Consider the following 21,560-nt stretch of genomic DNA (forward strand, 5'->3'; position numbering starts at 1 on the left):
TAGGAGGGAAAAATGCAAAATAATTGCCCAAACATGTGAGGGAAAACCGAGAAATGTTTGCACGTCAAATGCATCCTAACCGTTAGCACCCAACTGCTCAGACATCAAGTCGTCATAAATGCGCAATATACGAAATGTGAAGCGTAAGACGGATTTGTTCTTATCTCTTCTAACAGACGACAATTCGAATAAAAGGGCAGCTGATGAGTCAGAAATTTATGGTCGTCACTATGCGAAGATCGTCATTTAACCAGAGAAGATGTTACGCATTTATTATGATCATTGATAATGAAACGCAATGGACGAAGCAACGGTCACAGAATGAGTTGTGAACTTTAGACAAATTCTGTAACACACTAGCCATTGAGCATAAATGCAATGATTCATCACCCATTGATTAGACATTCAACAATAAAAGAGAAAGCACTAGAAACCCACGGTACGCCCAATTACACACAAATACTCTATGAGAATCACTCTCTAGTCTGTTTCTCTCAAAAATCTTTCTCCCTTACTGACTTAAGCATCAGAGGCAGTTTGGCTAATGCCACATTGGCATGTTACTCTTCCACCTAGTTCATTCTGTAGGTTTTCTTCCCACAAAGACGACCCCAATAACAACTTCATCCATCCGCTATGACGAGGAGCTCAACTGTAGATTTTTTGCATAATCACAAATCCAAACCCACAGTGGACTCTAATCCAAATCCACTCAAGACTCGCTTACCTCCATCATTATATATTGCCACTATATCATGCATTGCATCATCAAGACCTGGAATATCTCATCAACTCATGTAACAAAGTCAAGATTGTTGTTGATATATAGAGGCTTTAGTCACTGCGTCAAAAGAGTTTATCTTGTTTGGTCTGTTCAACTCTCTTTCATGTGCTTGATATTGTCGTGGGTTTGTGGATTGTAGATGAATGGATCAGTTTTCATTTGTGATTTAGGTTGATGGAAATCAGATTGTTTAAATTTTAATTCTTCCCACCCCTCCCCCTGAAATTTTGGTTTTAGAACATTTTTTCTTTATTTGGATTTTCAAGTACATTGAGTAGCTTAGACTTGGAGGGTCTTTGTGTATTCTTGTATTTCAACTTATTCACTAGTGGAGTGGTCTTGGCTTGGAGGGCCGCAAAGAGGTTTTTATACTGAGTTCTTCAGTTTTCCATTTCATTAACACATCGGGTGTTATCTTGGTTTGTATTCTCTTTACCTTCTGCCCTTTAGCTTAATTGCACTGTGGAATGCAATTGTTGAGTGCTTTGGTTGACTAATTGGTTAATTATGTAATTTTTTTTCTTTAATTATGTTTAGCCTAAAATTAATCAAGCTATATTTGAAATTTTTTTGGGGGGGGAGGGGGTCTAAATCGGTATCTAATTTATTAGGTTGGTACTTTCAAAATATTCCATGGAATTTGAGTACAATCTCATACCATTCATAAGCATTTTATCCATGATTAAATAATTTGAAATTTGGGGGCTCTGAATCAATATCAAATTTATTAGGTTGGCATTTGCAATAGATGTCATGGAGTTTGAGAACAATCTCATACAATTCTTAAGTATTTATCCATGATTAAATAACCATTCTGAAGAAGCAAACAACGATATTAAACACTTCTAATGAAAGCAAATACATGAAAAGGAACCAATTATAGGTTGGCCTGACATTAATATGAAGGACTGATTTCTCTCTTTGGAACAGAATCAAGATCCTGATGGAAACTTTGATACGGATTGTTCAGCGTAGCAACATTGCTTGGACGTGAGAATACAACCTACAGTGTAGACATAAACCAAATATTTTTGAGATATATGACTAAGTATGTGCTACAGAGTTTTCAAAGATAGATGCAAGTTCATAAGTCAATAATAATAGCAATTTGCCTAAGTGGAAGATGTGTGGTTTCATGAGTGAATATATTTATCCAATGGTAATCTTTTGTACAATTTAGCAATTTTTAACCACTGAGTGTGCGTTTGGAACGCATTGAAAGTGTGTGTTTTTAAGTTTTGCTGAAAAATGGTGGGTCTCGTGCACTGTTTACGGGACCCGTAAGTACAGAATTCAACAAATTTTACTTTAAAACTGGATCCTATGGTACTATTCACACATTTAAAAATTATTTTGCTACAGTGTTTTCGGTTTTCAATTTTCAACAGTAAGTGGTATCCAAACAAACTCTTAAACTCTTAAATAAAACTACGACTAATGAAAATGTGTGGCATTTTTTATTGATAAACTCTTCAAATTTAGTCTTTATCATTGAGATAATAAAATGGAAAATTTCTTCTTAAAAAATCAGAGGAAGATTCACAAAGTTTCCTAAATATGAGTTCATTTAGAATTCAATTGTGACACATTATTATTTAAGTTTCTCCATAATCTTAGTTAATTACAAATATACCTTCATATAATTAAAAGTTATAAAATCAATTTATATATTTAATAACAAATGAACATTAGAAAACAATCTAAAAAAAGAAATTTAAACATAAAATTGGATTGTCAAAATTAAATTGAAAAATAAGAAATAGTTGCGAAGCATTAAAGTTATGACAACATCTAAAACGTTTTTCTATGCATCTTGATGGGTTTTAAAACTTTGTGTAACATCCAACCCAAAAAAGTAATTTATTTTTTTATACGTTTATATGTGATTTTATAATAATATTTTAATGTTACATAAAATTAAACTCAATTAGAATTGGTTTTGTACGTGGGAGATGAAGGTTTATTTATTTATTTATCTTTTTAAGTGAGGGAAAGGATGATTGTCCCTCCCGGCCAACTCCACCTATAATTATGGTGTCAATAGTTGTAAGAGGAGTGAAGGGAAGAAATGAAAGTGGTGGTGGGAGGCGTGAGAATCGGGGGGGGGGGGGGGGGGGGGGTGGTGGTGGTGGTGGAAGGAGGAGAGGTGAAGGTGGCAATTTATCCAAGTGGGTGGGAGATGGTTGTATTGATTGTTGACAATGCAAGGGAGGAGAGAGGAAGGTGGTGGTGGGATGTGGTGGTAGGGAGAGTAGGAGGAAGGAGGAGATGGTGGTGGCAATGATGATGTGGAGAGTGGAGATGGGGAGAGGTGGTGGTGCTACTGGTATAAGCAGTGTAGAGGAGGAGATTGATGTTGGGAAATTAGGAAAAAATAGTGGCAACAATTAAGCATATTGTGGGAGGGAGGTGGTAGTGATGGTGGTGTGAAGTGTGCAGGGAGATGATGGTGCGGCTGATGTAGAGGAGAGGGTGAGAGAGATGAGGACGAGGAACATGCTTGTTCTAGAAAATAGTACTTTAGGCTTGAAGCATGAGCCATTTTTTACAAATTTTATATAATTTCTTGTTGATCATGAAAATTATTTCTATTAACTATTTTAGTTTGGATCAAATATTTTTTTATATAAATATTTTCTTAAAAAATACTTCGGTAAATGGCACTTCACGCTGAAAGAAAAAGTAGCTTTAGTTAAACTTTACATGAATCTTAGCAAAATTCTACATGAGTCAATATATTCTTTTAATTATAGCATAATATCACTGTAGGCAAGAAACATACCTGATAATTTCCAAGTGTACGTGACTTAAAACCAGCTGCAGAATAATCAAAGTAATATTCCCACGTTCGTATGAACTTTTCGTCAAATCCAAGAGCAAGAATTTTGCTGAACACAGAAATTAAAGCCCACACATCAATTAAAAAAAAACCATGTAGTTAGCTTGATATCATGATCAGTTTTGCAAAGTGCGTACAGCAATCATAAATTTGCCACGCTCCCATAAAAAGCTTCTTCCTTTTCTATTTTCTATAAAGTAACAAAAATATGTGCATGTCCTAATCTTCAACCTGTAACAAAAATAAATTTTGAAATGTGTTTTCCAAAAATTGATTATTTTCTGTCTAACATTAATAGCAAGTTACAAGGGAATACGGCTATTAGTTTAGTGAACTCCATAACGGCCTTTTTGCACTTTCAAATTTGCCCTACATTGTAGAAAGAAATTGTAAATGCTCTAGGATGGCTATGTTTCTTTAGCATATAAAAAATTCTAAGCATGTCTCGGGTGGAAGGCTAATGGAACACGGGAGTGCATGATAACAACAATGGGTATTGTTAAAATATTAAGAGCCCAAATCTCTTATATATCTTTGGCCGAATTGATAATATATTTTTTCTGCAAATAAAGAACCTAATTGAAAAACTTACGTTTTTTTTCGCTAGTCTAACCACAACTTGGTGAAGAAATTATTTTAGTATTAGGAGGTGTCTTTCTTTGAGACAAGAGAAGTAAGAGAAGAACCATGATATATTAACTGTATTCTTACCTCTGATTGTCCATAAAATTTTTTCTCCAACATTTGAGTGTTTGACAGTAATGAATCCCTATGTTCTCCACGTGTTCCACGCTACACTTACAACACTCTGAATTAATTTTCTAGAGAAAAATAGTTTAACCAAATAATAAAATAATAATACCAGAGTCTGGATGCGTTAGCCATGGCTGATGTTATCCTGCTTAATGAAGGTAGGCATGCACCAGGAAATATATATTCCTTTATAAAATCCGAACTTCGCCTGTACTCGTCGTAACGTTGGTCTGGTATTGATGTGAACTATATAAAGAAGAGACAACCACAAACCAACTTCAATGGTTAGAAGTATATTTAAATCAAACGCATAGAAGAGTTATAAAGACCAAGACATTATAATAAAACTGGGAAAAAGATATATATATATATATATATATATATATAGGACATCATTTGTTTAATTACCTGCAGAACAAAAAGCCCGTCTTCTGCTAATAATGATTCACAGCAACCAAAAAACTCTTCCATATATTCATGGCCGACATGTTCTATCATCTCACTGAAAAATTAATGTTATCAAAAGATTTTGTTTTTATTTTATTTTTATTTTTTTGTAATGATTAACGTCAGATTATGTTCAAGTTAGCTCATATTTGTTTCTGAGCCAAAGAACCATATGGATGTAGCGTAGTAGGGTAAGTGGAGTGGAACGTCATGAACCGATATGATATATAAACATTAATTTCAGTAACTCCAGTTTCTCATATAATGGATTAATTGCTTCTCACTCTTGTAGACGTAGGCACATTGCTAAACAACGTAAAATCATTTTGTTATTTTTCTTTCTTTAACCTTACTTAAACTGATTATATTCATTACGGATTAAACTAGTTGGTGGAAAAGGAACTCACCAGGATATAATTCTGTCATATTTGTTGGTATCGGGCAATTGGCGGTAATCACAAAGGAGAAATTTAATGCGGTCCTGAAAGTAAAGTTGATTAAGGTTAATTTTGAAGTAACTAATTGACCTTGAGAAAAAGAATAATTTCATAAGATGTGCAATATTTAACCAGATGGTTTCTTGCTAGGACAAGAACCAATTATTATGTGCAAATTGTAAACCTAAACAAGGCAAAACAGATTTATATATTCTTTGCTATGTGCTTGTTAAGTATGTCAATGACCACAATAAAACAACGATCGTGATTCTATTCTTTTACCTCAAAAAATGGTTCTTGATTTAGTTTTTTGTTTTCATGAATTTAAGATTATATATATAGCGCAACATCATTAAAATTTAATTCCACCAAATAAAGAGTGATGACTCTTTTTAAATGATGTAGTACAACATTTAGATTTAGATTTATTAACTATCATATTTTTACCATAAAATAGGTCCAATATTATAAAGCAAATGAAGATGATCATTATCCATATAACAAAAGTAAATGGATAAAAGTTGTTAGGTATACACATATGAGTGAAATCTCACATTAAATAATGATGGAAAAGGTGAATGGATAATATACTGTAGTCAGTTCCAAACTCAAAGGCTTTAAACCTTTTGAGTTAAATGGTATCCTTATATGTTATATACCCGTTTGGATTGCACTGATTCTGGCATTTGCGTTTCTGTTCTTTGTTTTTTTTTTTTTTTTTTTTTTTTTGTTCAACCCACAACAGTTGACTTGTCAACTGTGTACAGTGCACCCATGCACTGTTCACGGGTCTCACAAATTACACTTTTCAGCAATTTTTTCATTAAAAATGGGTTTCACAGCACTATTTACATATTTAAAAATTATTTCGTCACAGTGTTTTCAGTTTCAGTTTTCAGTTCCAGCAAAAATAATTAAGCTCAATCCAAACGGATCCTATATTAACTAATGTTTCCCAATGTGTTCTCTACCCAACAAGTGATATTAGAACACATGAGGTTGTATGGCAAAGGTTGCAAGGTTATCAACATTGCTTTTACAATTGGAGTGGAATGGTATATCGCACAAAGTAAGCCCATAAAACTCACAAAAATGATTATGGAAAAAGAGCCAACAGATGAATATTTCTATTAGTGCTAATGTTGTGGTGTGAGGTTCCATGGACTTGAAAGTGCGGGCCAAGTTCCCATGGATAAATGTGCAAGGTTGACACATGGTTTACAAAGATGGAGTAAGACCCATGAATGATGCATTGATAAAAATAAAAAAAATAATAATTTAAAAAATAATTAAAAAAAAAAAAAAAAAAAAACCCAATAAGGCAAGGGGGAGCAAATAAGGCCCATGAATCATGAATGACCCATGAAGAAGTTTTGAAGCCCACAAGGAAGAAGAGACTCACATGTAAGGGGTTGAGAGATTGTTAAGTATACACATGAATGAAATCTCACATTGAATAATAATAAGAAGAATGAGTGATTAATATATAATATTTGATCCAAACTCAAAGGTTTAAACCTTCTAAGTTAAGTGGTGTCTCTATATGCTATACTAAGTACCATCAGAATTTTATTTTTTATTTTTTACCACCTTTTATGGTAAATGTCATTCATCAAATTAGTACCTGAAGGCCAGCATCTTTCACTTTCTTTTCCGCAAGTTTTAGTTGCTCTTTAGACAAAGTGATGCCAGTGTATTTGCATCCAGTTCGATTGACAACTTCAATAGCAAAGCTTCCCCAACCACACCCAATTTCAAGAACTTCATGCTTCTCTTCAATTCTTGCCTAAGTTAATTGAAAAAAAAAAAAAGAAAAAAAAAAAAAAGGAGATTAGTTTAGGGCCGGAAATTTTTTAAAAATTTGATATAACCCAGTAGAAAAGTCTCACCTTTTCAATCAAAGTAGACATTTTTCTCAGCTGCGCAACCTTTAAGTCCTCATCTTCCTTCTAAGAAATATTTTCATAAAGGTGAATTTAAGTTAAAGATAAAGCTTAAAAAGGATGTCATTATATCATGAAAAGGTTAATTTTGATCCTGACCTTAAATACAGCGGTGGAGTATGTCATTGTTTCGTCCAGGAACAGAGCGAAAAGTTCATTACTCTAGAAACACAAACAAAATGAATAATAAGCTTATGCTTGATATCAATTATGTCACTAATCATGTTTGAATACTATCATTCTATCACTTATATCACTAATTTAGGTTTATATACTATCATACAACGAATTAAAAAGGTTATCATTAATCTAAACGTATAGTCTCAAGTGTCAGCATGTGAATTGAACTCACAAGCCCATTAATTAGCTTTAGCCTCCGTTTAGATTGTGCTGAAATGAAATTCTAGCGCGTTTGTGTCTATGTCAGTGAGTCCCGTGCACTATTCACGAGACCCACAAGTTGTCTAATTCAGTAAATTTTTCTTCAAAACTGAGTTCCACGGTACTATTTACACATTTAAAAATTATTTTGCTATAGTGTTTTTAATTTTCAGCAATAAGCGGTTTCCAAACAAACCCTCAGTCTAGTATTTTTTGCGCGCATGAGAACCCTAAAATTTTTAAACTGATCAAAAGCAAAACGCCACTTAGCCAACTTTCACAAAATAGTACTCCAACATAAATTTATGGATAAATTTTAGTTACAAAATTAATTGTAACCTAAGGTTACAACCTTACTCTATATCTTTTTATTGGAGGTAATTTTTGACAAATCCACCATTAAATTACATTTTCTTCTTACATCCTTCATACTTGCAAAATTTTTAGAAAATTAAAGATCAATAGCTATGTCATCAATAAATTGTTAAAATTGCAAGTTTTTATAGTTTAAAATTATGCATAAAATATTATCTTATAAATCATATAGTAAATAATATCCGATTGACACAAAATTAACATGTATATTAAGAGCATAAAGAATATGTATTCTAATGGTTAGATTTACAAATTATGTAGTAATAATAATGATATTGAATAAGGTTGTAGCCTTAAGATACAACCAATTTTGTAACTAAACTTTTTCCATTGGTGTTAATTTGGATTTTTGTTAGAATGCCTCTACATTCTACACCATTTTTCATCTATTCATATTTGTTATTGAAATTTTCAGGACGTAGATCAAAAGCCAAATCACGTAAATTCTTGGTATTATCTTTTTTTTTTTTTTTTTTCTTTTTGTGTGTGTGTGTGTTTGTATATTTTTATTTTGGATTTTCTTCACTTCTCTTATATATTTTTTAGATATGGCAAAACCAATAGAAAGTTGTTGACTCGACCCGAACCCAAAATTTTCGACCCAAATAAAAAATGGGCCAACTCATGACCCGCCCTTTTTTACGGGCCAACTCGACCTGGCTAACCTATGACCTAACCTATTTTTTATAATTATTTAGACTACATGCCAAAGTGCTAGCTATTTAGTAGCCACCTGTGGTAGTGGTCATGTCCCAATTTATTAAAAAAAAAGTTAATTAAAAGGGAAAAAAATAAAAAAGGAAAAAGCTTTTTTAACTACATGTCTACACTACTAAATGTGTAACTAGAACCAAAAAAAAAACTAAAGTAAAAGAAAAGTTCAAAAGTCTAGAACTTTGAATCTGAAGTGTGTAAACTTTAAATATATAATTTTTAGTGCTCCTTAGAATCTACTTCTCTTTCAAGTTGTAAAATTGTAATTATAAGCATTCTGGCTTTGAGTTTTTAACATGGAAGATTTTGTGTTATCATGATTGTAATGAATTTTAGTCATGCTCAAAACTATCAAATTCGAAAGGATATGGAGGGCTTTATCTTTTTTGTTTTGTTTGTTTTTTTCCCCTCACATGTATAATAGTAATACAAATAGTCTAATAATAAAGGGTGCCCAATTATTGAGGAAAAACGAAGGGTATTAGGTGCAATTCATTTCCTTGATTTATTTCATACATTCTCCCTAAAAATTTGGCATATTTTATTTGTTTTTTTTTTTAAAAAAAAATTTATGTGAAAATATGGGTCAACCTGACCCATCCACAACACGATTAGCCCAACTCGTTTTCAACCCGTTTCAAAATGACCCATTTTTTAACTCAACCTGTTCTCGACTTGCAACCTGATTGACCCAACCTAATCGTTTGTCATATCTAATATTTTTTTAGATCATTCTAAAATTATAATATTTTCACAATTAATCTTGTATGGTAGTTTTATCTGAATGCACTTTCTCACAACAAATTGGTATCAAAATCAAGGTTCACTACCTATACCTTTGGATTGTTCCCTTTGGAAAATTTTCTAATTGGTTCGAGGATCTAATTAGTGGGAAGAGAGGTGTCAAGAGAGTTCTCTACAAAAACTTTGGCAAATTCATCTGAATCCTTTGGTAGTCAAGAGACTTATGACTATGGTTTTTAATACCAAATTTGAAGTAGAGAAATTTGATAGAATGAACAGGCAATTCGAAGTTATACATATCTTGATACAAGAGTTAGATACTGTTTTGGAAGACAAACTTGAAGATAAAGACAATGGAGTCAATACCAGTTCCACTCAGTTTGGGCTATTAAGCGCAAAACTTGTGTTTCAGCTTGGATTGCTTTTGCAATATTTTTTTTGCCAAAAAATAGAAGAAGAAGAAAGGAGCAGGGTGATGGCAACAGGACTAGGCCATGTGGTGGTAGGAGAAGTAGCAAGCGGAGCATATTTTTGAGCAGTGTTGTTGAGAAATTTGAAATGAAAACTGTGTTTGTGTTGCATGTGTTGAGAGAGAGAGAGAGAGAGAAGATAAGAGGGAGAAGTGAGAGAACAAGAGGGAGAGGCTCAAAGTTAAAAAGGGAGAGAGAGAGAGGGTGAAAGAAAAAAAAAATGTTTTTAATTTAATATGTTGCTATAATAAACTGCTATCTATTGCTACAGATAGCAATTTACTGCAAATGATTGAAAAAAAATAATATTTTAGCTTTAGCATCACTGATAATGCATGCTTTTTGCCTTTTTGAGTGGCAAAATAATTTTTTTTTGTTAAAATACCACCATCAATGTGGATGCCCTAAAAAATCAAGGAGAGAGATATAAGTGGAGAGATTCGGTCAATTTGAAAATAATAAGGCATTTAAAAAGTAAATAAAAAAACATTAGGAATTTATGTGGTCAGCCTTTAGCCTACATCCATGAGTTTAAATGAAAGGAAAATTTCATTAACAAATTTGGAGAATACAAAGATGGTGTAGATACACTCTCACATAATCTAAACTCTAATACATCCAAATAATTTTCCTAGCCAAGACTAGGGTTGTACCTAAAACAAATGGTAGATTTTCTTTATATTAAAATTTCTGCATAACACTCTCAAAAAGATTTCTCTGTAATTTTAACTAAAAACCAAACAAAACAAAGGCAAATAAAAGCACCCAGATCCAAGGTTGTGGCATCCATAAAATAAATAAATAAAAAAGAAAAAAGAAAAAAAAAGACCTCAACTAGAAACAAGGAAGTTAAAGGCCATAGTCTTATACCAGCTCGTAATGACGAGAGATGTTCCTGCGTGCCTGTGTAAGAGTATTTTGCCTTGAAAAATGCTTAAGAAAATAGCCTGCAGATCCTATAGCAGCCGTGAATATCAATGGTGTCCACCAACCCCTATAGTCACAAATAAATAAATAAAAGTTGAATAATTAAGGAGATGATTAATTATAATATGATTATCCAAGCTTCTAGCAAAGTCTGGTAGTTGCAAAATGTACCTTCTCTTATTCAATTTCAAGATAGAGGACTTTGAATCTCTGCTAGCAATAAGAATCTGCAAAACATGTCAGCAAGGTAAATTCTAAGGAGGTAATTTTGGAATTAACTCAAACTCTAATCAATCTTACCAAAAAGAGGTTTTGAAGACCTTCATCTTCATCTTTGAAAGAAATATCTCCATCAATAAATGCATCAGCAAGGCCTAAATCGGCCCGTGTCATAATCTGATCAAAACAATGTAGCCCTCGTCAATGGTGTTGAGGTAGTATAATAAAATGCCAATATAATTTGCAACCAATTAATTAACTTTGAAAAAAAAGTTCTTGCTAATTTCAAAAATAGTTATATTATGTTGCAACTTGCAAGCATGGTTTTAAAAACCAGATTAATCAAAGATTCGGAAATTAAAGAGAGTGGTTACTAAGTTTCTAGTCCTACTGGAATTTGACGGATGGTCGAACCGGTGACATCATTAATAAATAATTAATAATTTTAAAATTATAAAAATAAATAATGAGATATATAATAAATTTATAACTAGTAAAATAAATTTGAGTGCTAAGTTTAAGTAAAATAATTTTTCTTTTTTCCGTCTCTTTGCATTCCAATTGTTCTGACTCGAGATTCTCCATTAATGTAGTACTACTTGCCTAGCATAACGTCACTATTTTTTTTTGTAGACACTTAGAGCCACTATTTTTTTTTTTTTGGTTAATGGGGGTAATGCATTAACTAGCCATAAAAGGCGAAGTGTTGGACTTAGAGCCACTATTACTTACCATTCAAAGAAACCAAACAATAATTGATAAGTAATAGTGGGCCAGTGGCTCAGTAAAGTAGTACTACAAATAATTGTAGCACTACTTTCCTAGAATAACGTTACATTAATAATAACGTTATTCTAATGTTTGTTTAATATATTGTATATTAAAAAATTACTATTTTGTAATGTTGTATATTAAAAAATTAGGCATTTATTATATTTAAATTATATTTATGCTAGTGTTTATTTTGTATTTATATTATGGGTCATGTCAATGAGTATTTTTAAGACATTGGTTAACAATCTATTTTAAAAAAGTTTTAACACCACTTTTATAGGAAATTAAAAAAATATATATCAAAACATTAATTATTTTTTTTTTATAAAAACTTTCTTTAAATGAATTGTTAACCAATATTCTAAAAACATTAGTTAGCATTTCTCTTCTATTATACACGCTATAATTGTTTTCCAGCCAAAAAGGACGTGCCTATCAATTATTGTTTGGTTTCTTTGAATGGTAAGTAATAGTTATTCTAGGAGTTTACCAAAAAAATAGTAACGTTATTATAGGAAAGTGGTACTACATTAATGAAGAATCTCGAGTCAGAACATTTGGGAATAGAAAGAGACGAAAAAATATTTTACTTAAACTTAGCACTCAATAGTCAAGTACTTAACACTCCCCATCAAATTATTAAATCCACCTACCTCCGCCACCTATTCAATTCTTTTTACTTATTTGCGTGTGTGTGTGTTTTTTTTTTTTAATCTTAATGACCCAGCGGCCATTGCCCAGCGCCCCCCTCCCCCCCCCCCCCCCCCCCCCCCCTCCCCCCATTTTTTAAGCTTTCCATATCCCCCTCCTTTAAATTTCGAATCAGCTTCTTTTCCATCTCTCAAACTCTTTCTTTCCCCTGAAAATTTCAAGAATCAGTGATTTGAAAACGGCCCAGTAAGATAATTCACTTTAAAATAAAATCAAGATCATCCTCTAATATTTACCTCTGCTTCTATCTCTTTCTCTCTCTCTCTCTCTCTCTGCAAAAATATGTGGTTTTTATTTTTTTTCATTTTTTTTTATTTTTTAAAGAAAATGTATGTTTTTTTTTTTTTAAGTTAAACAGAACTGTTCAAGAACTGGTTCAGCCATACCGGCTTTCGAATTTCACGGTTGAACCACCAATTCGCGGTTTTTTTTTTACTTTTTATGCAATTTTTGGTTTTTAACAAGAATTAAACCGGATTGATTCAGCTTCCGATTAAACTGGTCAGACCAGCTGGTCCTAACAATTTTTAAAACCATGGTTACAATTGATTATTCTTATAAAATAATTCCGACATAGAGTAAGAGTACACACCTTCCAATAAAACTGAGGATTTTGAACTTTAAGAACTATTTTCAGAGGACACTTTTTCATGTCTCCTTCAAAGGTAAATATTGTGTCCCCTTTCTCCAATAAACTGTAATACAACAACGCATAGTATATCAATCTTTATTTATTTTTAAGATAATATAGACAGAAAACAAAAGCTATGGAACCATAGCTACAACCTCAAGTTCGACCGAATTGTGATGGATCTTTTGAATTGAATCGGATGGAGCTCTTGACCGAACAAATCACATGTTTAAGAAGAAGATCTCAAGCCATCGAAGGACCCAAAAATCAGGTGGCTTAGGAGGCTCTATTAATTAAGTCAGAAAACTAGTGGAGAAGAATAGATGTAAGGAAGCTCAAAAAAAAAAAAAAATAGATGTAAGAATTACAAAGCTCTGTACAACGCATATGGAGCTTGCCCTACATTTTTTTTTTTTTTTTTTTTGGCTAAGTGAATGAGTATTTATAATGCATAGGTTGGGGAGAGGATTTTGGCAGGAAGGGACATATGAAGACCTAAAAAATTTGTTGTCATATCAAGTCGGTTAAAGAGATTTGTGTCGGGGTGGCAGCCCAGTTAATGTTCTAGCTGGTTGTTCTGTCCAGTCAATAGAATCTTGTTAAGCTAAAGGGGACTTGTAGATAAAGATGGCAAAATTCAATACAACCCGTGAACTTGACACGACACAATATAAAATTAACAGGTTATGGGTTGAGATTTAATGGGTTCGTGTCATATGTAGGTTGACACAATTAACCCATTTAATAAACATGTTATGTTTACGTCCAACTTATGGAACCCGTCACTTAAGTATATAAATTTATTAGTTGTTGTGGTTTTTTTTTTCTTTGACATATTGTGATTAATTCTTTGTGATATTGAAATTTGCTTTAGTTTTAAATGATTATTTTTGATGCAACGACTCATTAGTTCTAAACTTTATATTAAAAAAAAATTTATAGGAAAAAAATTTATTTGTTTGTTTTTTTATAGTTCAAACCAATTTGGTTAATACTTTTTTTTTTTTTTTTTTTTGCTTTGATAAAATCTAATAAACAGGTTGACATGGCTAACCCGTTTAATAAACAGGTCGTGTTAGGATTGAGAAATTTTGTCTCATTTAATAAACTTGTTGGGTTAGTATTGACCCATATAATTTAATACTCATGAGTCAACATGACATGAACCCGACATACGAACATAAATTGCCACCCCTACATCTAGATGTTGATCAACTCTCTGTGGGTCTGTGAGGCGTGACCACCTACAATTTGATTGTTGACACAGTGGGCATTAAAAGTATTTTTCTGAGATGGTAACAGCAGTTGATATTAAAGATTTGTAGTACGATTGTAGTCAAGTAGTGTTTTTGGATGGCATTTGGTGGTGCGTGCCAAATATAAATAAGAAGGTGGTGGCATCATAGTTGGAAAATCGGGTGTAGCGATTGGTGTGGAATTTAAGGTGTGTTTGGATACTGTTTATTTTGTTAAAACTGAAAAATTATTGTTAAAAGTATTGTAGATAAAGGTAAAAGTTAATTGAAATACTACAATAGAGTTTATGAATAATGCCAAAAAGTGCAGTAGGACCAATAAATAATAGCAAATATAAGTTAAATAGTGAAATAATTTTCATTTTTCATCCTAACCCAAACGCACACTTAAAAATAATCTGAATTGTAATTCATTGGACAAAATTCCAAACTAACTCTTGCATGATAGACCACGTACAATACTGATTTTCAGAGAGTGCATATATGCATATATAGAACGAATATATAAAGAGGATATCTATGTTAAGAGTAAACTCACATGAAACGTCCAGCTGAGATATAAGTTCCAAGGAACCTAGTGACAAAAAGGCGCGCCCCTGCTTCTATGAGAGATGGTTTCATGTGTGTTGGCTTGCTTAGAAGAGCATTGGTTTCTCCAATCAAACTATCTGCAGCAGCCATTTCAAGGCTCTTGGCAAAGAGAAGTAGAAGTTACAACTTACAAGCGATTGGCAAAGAGATGTAGAAGTTACGAGTGATTGGCAAAGAGAAGTAGAAGTTTACAATTTATAGGAAGGGAACGTTAAAAATTTAAATTATATCAAATTACAATTTAAAATTTGTAAATTGTTTAAATTGTAATTTGATATAATTTAAATTTCCAGGTTCAGGATGTTTAAAATTTTATTCTACAGGTCAAAACCAAAAAAAGTAAAACATAATTTATATATATATATTTTGGTTTCAATGCAGGGAGGTTTTTGAAACCCCTGGGCTCCAAGTGGAGCCAAATGATATTCTTGAATGAAAAGTATATATAGAACCTAGATAAGACAAACAAAAAATTATAGATTGGATGGTCTGACCTTGACTAGCCTTCTTTTTTTTTTTTTTTTAGGAACTTAACTAGCTTTTAACTTAATGGCGAGACGAATAGATTAACAATAACATGTTATATGTCAACTTAGGAAATTTTTATAATAATATAATTAAAAAAAAAAGTGTAAACTCTTAAAAATAAAACGGAAATGTTTAGTCTACTTTAATATTACTTTTAAGTTAAATTAAATATAGGGTAAGGTTTAGCTATAAACTTTTTTTTTTAGAAGGTTTAGCTATAAACTTGATTGTAGCTTAAGTAAGGGAGTCAATACCGTACCGAAAGTCATTTTGGCTTGGCCCAAAAAACAAAATATTTTAGTATCGATTAATACCGATATACCATTTCGAAATTACCACCGATATGTGTATATCTTATATCTAAAAGCTCCAATGCCCCTACAGTGTTTTCGCTCTGTTCATACAACGTTTTTCACTATTCATCTACAGTACCATTTTGGTGAGGCACCTTTTTTTTTTTTTTTTTTTTTCTTCTTTAAGTTTTGAATAGTAGCTACAGTACCCAGCGGCACTGTAGTAGATACTTTTTTTTCTTTTCTTTTTTTTTTCCAGTCTTCCGTTTGTACTCTTTTTTTTATTTATATATATATATTATATTGACATAATAAATTTCACAATATTTTCACAATTATTGACGTGTCAATTTCAAATAAGTCAAAATAAAATAATAAAACATGAAACTGTGACCAACCACAACTGAAAATAAATCTTTTGTGGTTTCGTGAGCCACTTTTTTTTTTTTTTTTTTCCCAAGTTTTGAATAGTAACTACAGTGCCAAGTGGCACTATAGCTACAATAGCTATTGTCGGTACTCAAGAATTCTTGGCTTTGGTTTTGGCTTTTTGGCTTGATTGTCTTGCCTTAAATTCTTTTTGTCCCACATTGGAAAGATGACTTCCCTTTTTCTACCTTATAAGGCATGAACCAATGAGAAAGAGTACCACTAGCTTGGTAAAGAAGTAGTGGTACACTACTCCTTCACTTCAAAGCTTATAAGGTAGAAAATGGGGGGATTTCTCTTCGATGTGGGACGCCTAGGACATTGCAACGCATGCCAAGGTCGGCCAAGAACGTTGCCAAGCATGCTGAGGACATTGCAAAGCGTGCCGAGGACGGCCAAGGACGTTGCAAGCATGCCTAGGACATTGCCAAGCATGTCTAAGCATGCCTTAGGTACTCACAATAAAAGGATCCTTTTATTGTAGGTACTCAAGAATTCTTGGCTTTGGCTTTGGTTTTGGCTTTTTGACTTGATTGCCTTGCCTTGAATTCTTTTTGTCCCACATTGGAAAGATGACTTCCCTCTTTCTACCTTATAAGGCATTAACCAATGAGAAAGAGTACCACTAGTTTGGTTAACCAAGCTCGTGGTATTCTTTCTCATTGGTTCATGCCTTATAAGGTAGAAAGAGGGAAGTCATCTTTCTAATGTGGGACAAAAAGAATTCAAGACAAGGCAAAGCAAGGCAATCAAGCCAAAAAGCCAAAGCCAAAAAAATTCTTGAGTACCTACAGCTACAGTTTTTTTTTTTTTTTTTTTTAGTAATCGGTCTATGTCTTTTTTTCCTTTTAAATATTTATGTAAGCTGGTATATATATTGTTATACTGACACAACAAATTTCACAATACCTTCACAATTATTAACGTGTGCGAATGCGCTAAAGCACCATACCTACAGTGCTTTGGTTTCGCGAGCCTTTTTTTTTTTTTTCCAAGTTTTGAATAGTAATTGCAGTGCCAAGTGGCATTGTAGTTATAATAGCTATTTATTTTATTTTATTTTTTTAAGTAATCAGTTTTTTTTTCTTTCCTTTTAAATATTTATGTAAGCTAGTATATATACTGTTATACTGACACAACAAATTTCACAATATTTTCACAATTATTGATGTGTCAATTTCTTACAAGCCGAAATAAAATAATAAAATATAAGATTGTGACCAACCACAACTAAAAATAAATATTTTGAGAAGATGTTACAACACTTATTGTGCAGTGCTTTTGGTTTATTCAACTGGCACGGTAGCTACAGTGCCTAAAGTTTTATTTTATTTTATTTTATTTTTAGTAATCGGTTTGTGTTTTTTATTTTTTTAAATATTTATGTAAGCTGGTATATATATATTATTATACTGACACAACAAATTTCACAATATTTTCACAATTATTGACGTGTCAATTTCTTACAAGCCGAAATGAAATAATAAAATATGAGACTAGCTATGACCAACCACAACTAAAAATAAATGTTTTGAGAAAACGTTACAACACTTATTGTGTAGTTTTTTGGGTTTATTCAACTGGCATGGTAGCTATAGTGCCTAAAGTTTTTTTTTTTTTTTTTTTTTTTTTTAGTAATAGGTTTGTGTTTGTGTTTGTGTTTTTTTTTTTTAATGTAAATCTCTATGTATTTTAAAAATAAAATGATTTATATCTTTATTTTGTAATACAAATAAAATCTAAAATTGATCCTAATCATTACTCTCTTTTTTTCCCATGGTTAGCACGTGCAAGGCATGTGCTGCCCTGACTAGTATATATATATATATATATAAATTTTTAAAATGATAAATTTATGTCACTCATCTAATCAATAACAACAATAATAATATATACTTTAAAACATAAATATATTTTAGCGTGTACCATTGTAGTTATATAATATATAAAAAATATCCCTCTACGTGACTATGGGTGGGTGAGTACTGGAGTGGCAAGTTAAAAATAAGTCCCATCAGTTTACTTAGCATTAATAATAATAATAATAGAGACAGTCCCATCACATTTCAAATTAGCATCAGATTTTCATTTGGGCTTGGGGTCCTAAGCAGATAAAAAGAGGGAAAACTGCAAAGTGAAGGGTAAAAGCAAAAAGTAAGAATAATAAAGGAGAGGAGGCGACCACAAGTAGGGGTGTGCATGGGTCAGGTTGGGTTGGATCAGGTTAAAGGAATTTTTTGACCCAACCCACCATGGTGAGTTAAAAAAAAAAAAAATCAATCTAACCCAGCTCATCACATAAGTCCAACCCAACTCACATGGGTCGGGTTGAACCCATGGGTTGGACAACTTTTTTTATTACTATTATTATTAAATTGAGCAGAAAAAAATATATCACACCTGCCACCTGAATTGATAAACAAAATATACATTAATATATGAACTAATATTCCAACTCAGTTATACATTAATATATGAACTAATATACATTAATATTAACTTTTATATAGGATAGGAGGAAAAGCTGGTTATTTAAAAAAAAAAGTTATTAATTATATAATATATTTTAAATTTATATTAAATATATGGGTGGGTGGGTTGGGTTGGGTTTGGAATTCTATGACCCAAACCCAACTTGACTCGCTATCAAAATTTTTTTTTTAACCCAACCCAACCCACCAAGCTTTAAAAACTGACCCAACCTAGCGGGTTGTGTTGGGTCAGGTCGGTGGGTTGGTTGCACACCCCTAACCATAGGTGAACTAATTTTTGAGAAGAAGAAGCTTCAGAAGCTTGGGTGATCAACAACGGCAACGAATGGTGTTTCGAGTGCTGCTTCTTGCCTTAATTGCTTCTTCTTCTTCTTTTGCTTCTTCTTTTCAGCCTTCCCCTTTCTCAAAATTTACAAAACAACTCTGTCTTTTCTTAAAAGTTTACAAATAAATCAAAGATTTTTGCTTCGATCTAAAATGCACTTATCGGCCGGAATTCGGTATTTATCCCGGTACAGCCAAAACAACTCTGGTATGGCCAGTATTTAATCCGGTATGAAATGAGAATGTACCTGTACCAGTGAAGGTGTCGGTACAGAAAATTTCGGCCATACTGGCCGGTACGGTATGAAACTAACTTCCTTAAGCCCAAAGCTACAACCTTACTCAATATTTTTTTATTGGATGTGAATTTTGACAAATTCACTATTGGGTTACATTTTCTTCTTATATTCTCCATACTTGCAAAATTTTTAGAAGGTCAAAGATCCATAATTATGTTATCAATCAATTGCTTAAAGATAAAATTTAGCTACAAAATTAGTTGTAACTTTAGACTACAACCTTATTCAATAAAATAAAAAATTACTATATATTTTGAAAATCTAACCATTGAATTGCATTTTTTTTACTCTCTTAATACACATGTCAAATTTTGTATCAATCGGATATTATTTACTATATGATCTATAAATTTATATTTTGTACATAATTTAAACTACAAAAACTTGCAATTTAAACAATTTATTGATGACATAACTATTGATCTTTAATTTGTTAGAAATTTTGCAAGCATGAAGGTTATAAGAAAAAGATGCAATCCAATGGTAAATTTGTCAAAATTCACCCCCAATAAAAAGATATTGAGTAAGATATGTTGTAATTTTAAGTTATAACCAATTTTGTAGCTAAATTTTGTCCATTGTTTAAATTGCAAGTTTTTGTAAAATAAAATTATATATAAAAAATAAGTTTATAGATCATATAGTAAATAACAACCAATTGGCACAAAATTTGACATATGTGTTAATAGCGTAAAAAATATGCAATCCAATGGTTATATTTTTAAAATATGTAGCAAGGTTAATTTTTTAAAAAGATGTTGTAGTTTTAAACTATAACTAGGTTTGTAACCAAACTTTGTACTTAAAGTAATCTAACTTAAAATAAAAATGACTTTAAGTTAAATTATTAATACATCATGTACGATTATATTTTTTTTTTATTATAAAAAGCCAAATATACCATAATGCATTATAAAACAATTTAAAATAAATGATGAAACTGTTGTGAAATAAGAGAAAATATTTATACTATCTATAAGAAGATTTTTCCATTGGAACTAAACTTTTATATGGTTCAAAGATACCCTTATTAATGAAGGGTAACTTCTCTTAGAAATAATGTCATAAATGTCAAACAAATAATAGATTTCATTTTGAATTAAAAAAGAGGACTCCTAAAATTTAGGATTTTTTTAATTCTTTTTTCATCTGAATAAAGTAAAAAACCCCAATTAAAAAAATAAAAAATAAAAACATAGAGAACTCTTATTTTTCCTAGCCATGACTTTTCTTTATATCACTACACCACATTTAAACACACATTAAAAAAAGAAATTACGGTTACTACTTATCTCTAAAGTTTACCCTTTTTATTTGTTAATTTTTTTTCAAATTATAATAGTTGCAAATTATTAACCTTCACCAAATAAATAAATAAATATATAAAAGAGCCTCTGAGGCTAGTATAAAACTAAGTGAGAAGAGAATAAGGAATATGTATTGATAAACTCTTGTATTCAAGTAATCATCCATAATCTTGAGTTGATCTCTCTTAGATCAAAATAATTAAAGTAAAGAAATCCCCCCCCCCCCCCCCAAACACACTCACATATGGATAAAATTTCAATATTGAGTACAATTATGGATATATGCCTCCCCTAAAGACATTACACATTCCAAGTAACCCTTTCATTGCCCAAACTTCACACATTCCAATCAAAATTTATTTCTAACACTCCCCCATGGATGACCTCTTTCTAAGAATATGTCTCATTAAAACCTTTCCAAAGAAAGACCCTATGGGAAAAAATATTGGCTCAAGAAAAGGAGTATAATATTCTTGTATCACTTCGAGTGCCCTAGGATTGCCCCATTAAAACCTTGCAAAGGAATACCCAGAGGGAAAAAAACCTTAGTGAAGGAAAAAGAGTACAATCAGCATATATCCTTCAAAAAATTTACTCCCCCTTATGAGTAAATAGAACTTTCACTGTTCATGGCAAAAAGATCATTAAGTTGACACATGCCAATGTTGTTCACTATCTTCTTAAAAGTCGTAGTCGGTGATGGCTTAGTAAATATATCAACTAAACTATCCCATGATTGTTTCTTCTTGACATCAATATCGCTGCTCTTTTAGAGCTCATGTGTTTAAAAGAATTTTGGTGCAATATGCTTGAGTCTGTCACCTTTGACATAGCCTCCTCTAATTTGAGTGATACAAGCAACATTATCTACGTATAATATCATTGAGCTATT

At 31.8% G+C, this 21,560-nt stretch overlaps 1 protein-coding gene across 3 annotated transcripts in view; it reads right to left on the minus strand.

The window, feature by feature from the left end:
- LOC126688572 (uncharacterized) overlaps positions 1 to 15,154 on the minus strand; it is a 64,399-nt gene extending 49,245 nt beyond the window's left edge. The window contains exons 1-14 of one of the 3 annotated variants that reach the window (XM_050383312.1): positions 14,944 to 15,154; positions 13,111 to 13,213; positions 11,115 to 11,210; positions 10,986 to 11,041; positions 10,758 to 10,881; positions 7,303 to 7,365; positions 7,150 to 7,209; positions 6,885 to 7,046; positions 5,231 to 5,304; positions 4,785 to 4,878; positions 4,486 to 4,622; positions 4,335 to 4,415; positions 3,567 to 3,672; positions 1,488 to 1,787 (exon numbers count right to left, since the gene is read on the minus strand). In XM_050383312.1, coding sequence (XP_050239269.1) covers positions 1,680 to 1,787; positions 3,567 to 3,672; positions 4,335 to 4,415; positions 4,486 to 4,622; positions 4,785 to 4,878; positions 5,231 to 5,304; positions 6,885 to 7,046; positions 7,150 to 7,209; positions 7,303 to 7,365; positions 10,758 to 10,881; positions 10,986 to 11,041; positions 11,115 to 11,210; positions 13,111 to 13,213; positions 14,944 to 15,086 — 1,407 coding nt within the window. In that variant the 5' untranslated portion in view covers positions 15,087 to 15,154 and the 3' untranslated portion in view covers positions 1,488 to 1,679. Of the gene's footprint in view, positions 1 to 1,487; positions 1,788 to 3,566; positions 3,673 to 4,334; positions 4,416 to 4,485; positions 4,623 to 4,784; positions 4,879 to 5,230; positions 5,305 to 6,884; positions 7,047 to 7,149; positions 7,210 to 7,302; positions 7,366 to 10,757; positions 10,882 to 10,985; positions 11,042 to 11,114; positions 11,211 to 13,110; positions 13,214 to 14,943 lie in introns of those variants that run through there. The other 2 variants (XM_050383313.1, XM_050383314.1) reach the window with 2 other exon arrangements.
- Positions 15,155 to 21,560: the final 6,406 nt, after the last annotated feature.

Source organism: Quercus robur, chromosome 6 (genome assembly GCF_932294415.1).
Source record: "Quercus robur chromosome 6, dhQueRobu3.1, whole genome shotgun sequence".
Taxonomy (NCBI): Eukaryota; Viridiplantae; Streptophyta; class Magnoliopsida; order Fagales; family Fagaceae; genus Quercus; species Quercus robur.